This window comes from Rhagoletis pomonella, unplaced genomic scaffold, assembly GCF_013731165.1.
Source record: "Rhagoletis pomonella isolate Grant_MI unplaced genomic scaffold, Rhpom_1.0 Rhpom_scaffold_00015, whole genome shotgun sequence".
In the NCBI taxonomy this organism is placed as follows: Eukaryota; Metazoa; Arthropoda; class Insecta; order Diptera; family Tephritidae; genus Rhagoletis; species Rhagoletis pomonella.
The window spans coordinates 2684588-2686029 of NW_023458569.1; the positions used below are offsets into that span (position 1 = coordinate 2684588).

General features: G+C 37.2%; 1 protein-coding gene across 1 annotated transcript; it reads left to right on the forward strand.

Annotated features, from left to right (window-relative positions):
- The first annotated feature begins 661 nt into the window (after positions 1-661).
- On the forward strand, positions 662-1082 carry LOC118749337. Its single transcript, XM_036484132.1, has 2 exons — positions 662-814; positions 891-1082. The coding sequence occupies exons 1-2, from the start codon at positions 662-664 to the stop codon at positions 1080-1082; spliced, it is 345 nt and encodes a 114-aa protein (XP_036340025.1).
- Positions 1083-1442: the final 360 nt, after the last annotated feature.

Consider the following 1442-nt stretch of genomic DNA (forward strand, 5'->3'; position numbering starts at 1 on the left):
GTAGAAAATAATACTTCTCAGTCCCATAGAATTTGTTTTGATAACTTTTGATTTTGAAATTTTAGCAAAAGTCATTATAAACAATCTATGAAATTGAAAATGAAAAGCGTGGGGCGCATGTAATACACTTGAATTGATATGAAAAGTAATATATGAATGTATGTATGTGGGTATATGAGTAACGACCGCTTAAAATCGATTTCAAAGTTCTACTTTCGCTGTAGAAATTTTAGGTCTACGTTATGTAGTTTGACTATTGTCAATTAAATCGAATGCTTTGTATATAAATTAATGGTGTTAACTAGTCTTTCGTTTCTTGCGATTATTTAAATAAAGCATGTGAATTTTCACTAAAACATTTTAGCCGTTTTTTGCCAGAGTCTATGTGAAATTTCACTAAAACATTTTAGCCGTTTTTAGCCGCTTTTTTTTGCCAATCTAGCCGGTCGGCCCAAAAAGTTCTGGCAACACTGCTTGTAATGTAGATAATGAATCCGAAAAGCACAAACCAACGGTCGTTCTGGACTACAATGCCCATAAATCTGGGGTGGACACCATGGATCAAATGCTCGGTACATATTCATGCTAACGATCCACAAAACGCTGGTCGCTTGCAATGGTAGATATTGCCGCATTAGCCGCGTTTATAATATATGGCAAAATGGATCCAATTAAAAAATCTGCTAAGCGACGATCGTTCTTAAAATCACTAACGAAACAACTAGCGATTTCAAATATTGAAGACCGAGCCACTAACGTACGCATAACTTGCTATGCCAACATTCGTAATGCTATGGAAGCACTTGATGTAAAGGTATAGCCAAAATTAAATTATCATGCAAATAGATATGGAAATATGTGGTAATAATTTGCATTTCCTATGTTTACAGGTAATATCAAGACCAGCTCCAGGAACTGCACCTGAATATGCGCCACGCTCCAACCGTCCGTCATGCCATTTATGTCGAGCACAGTATAAACGCCAGCGCAAAACCTGGTCATATTGCTATTCCTGCAACAAAGTGGTCTGTGCTGGACATTCCACAACGTTGCACCGATGTCATAGCTGCACTCCTGGATAAATCATTGCGAATAAAAAGCATTATATTACACTAGTGAACCCGCAAGGCGTTAAAACGCCCAAGATAGAATTGCAAATACCTTTAAACTACTCCAAATATTTTTAAGGTATAAGCGATTCCAGTGTAATATTTCTTTTAAATCCGTGTAGCCGTTTCGCATAGAAGGTATTCAATATTCTCATTTTCGTTGTTGGTGTTTCCGACAGGGTAGGAGTGTGATGTAATGTGGAACGATTTTCAGTCATCCCTTGTCAAATTTGGTATGGAGATAAACCGGTGTCGGTGTTGTGCCATCTTCAGTGTCATTTTTCGTTCTGAATAGTTTCTGTTTGTCTGTCACTATTTATAGCCGTGTTAAAT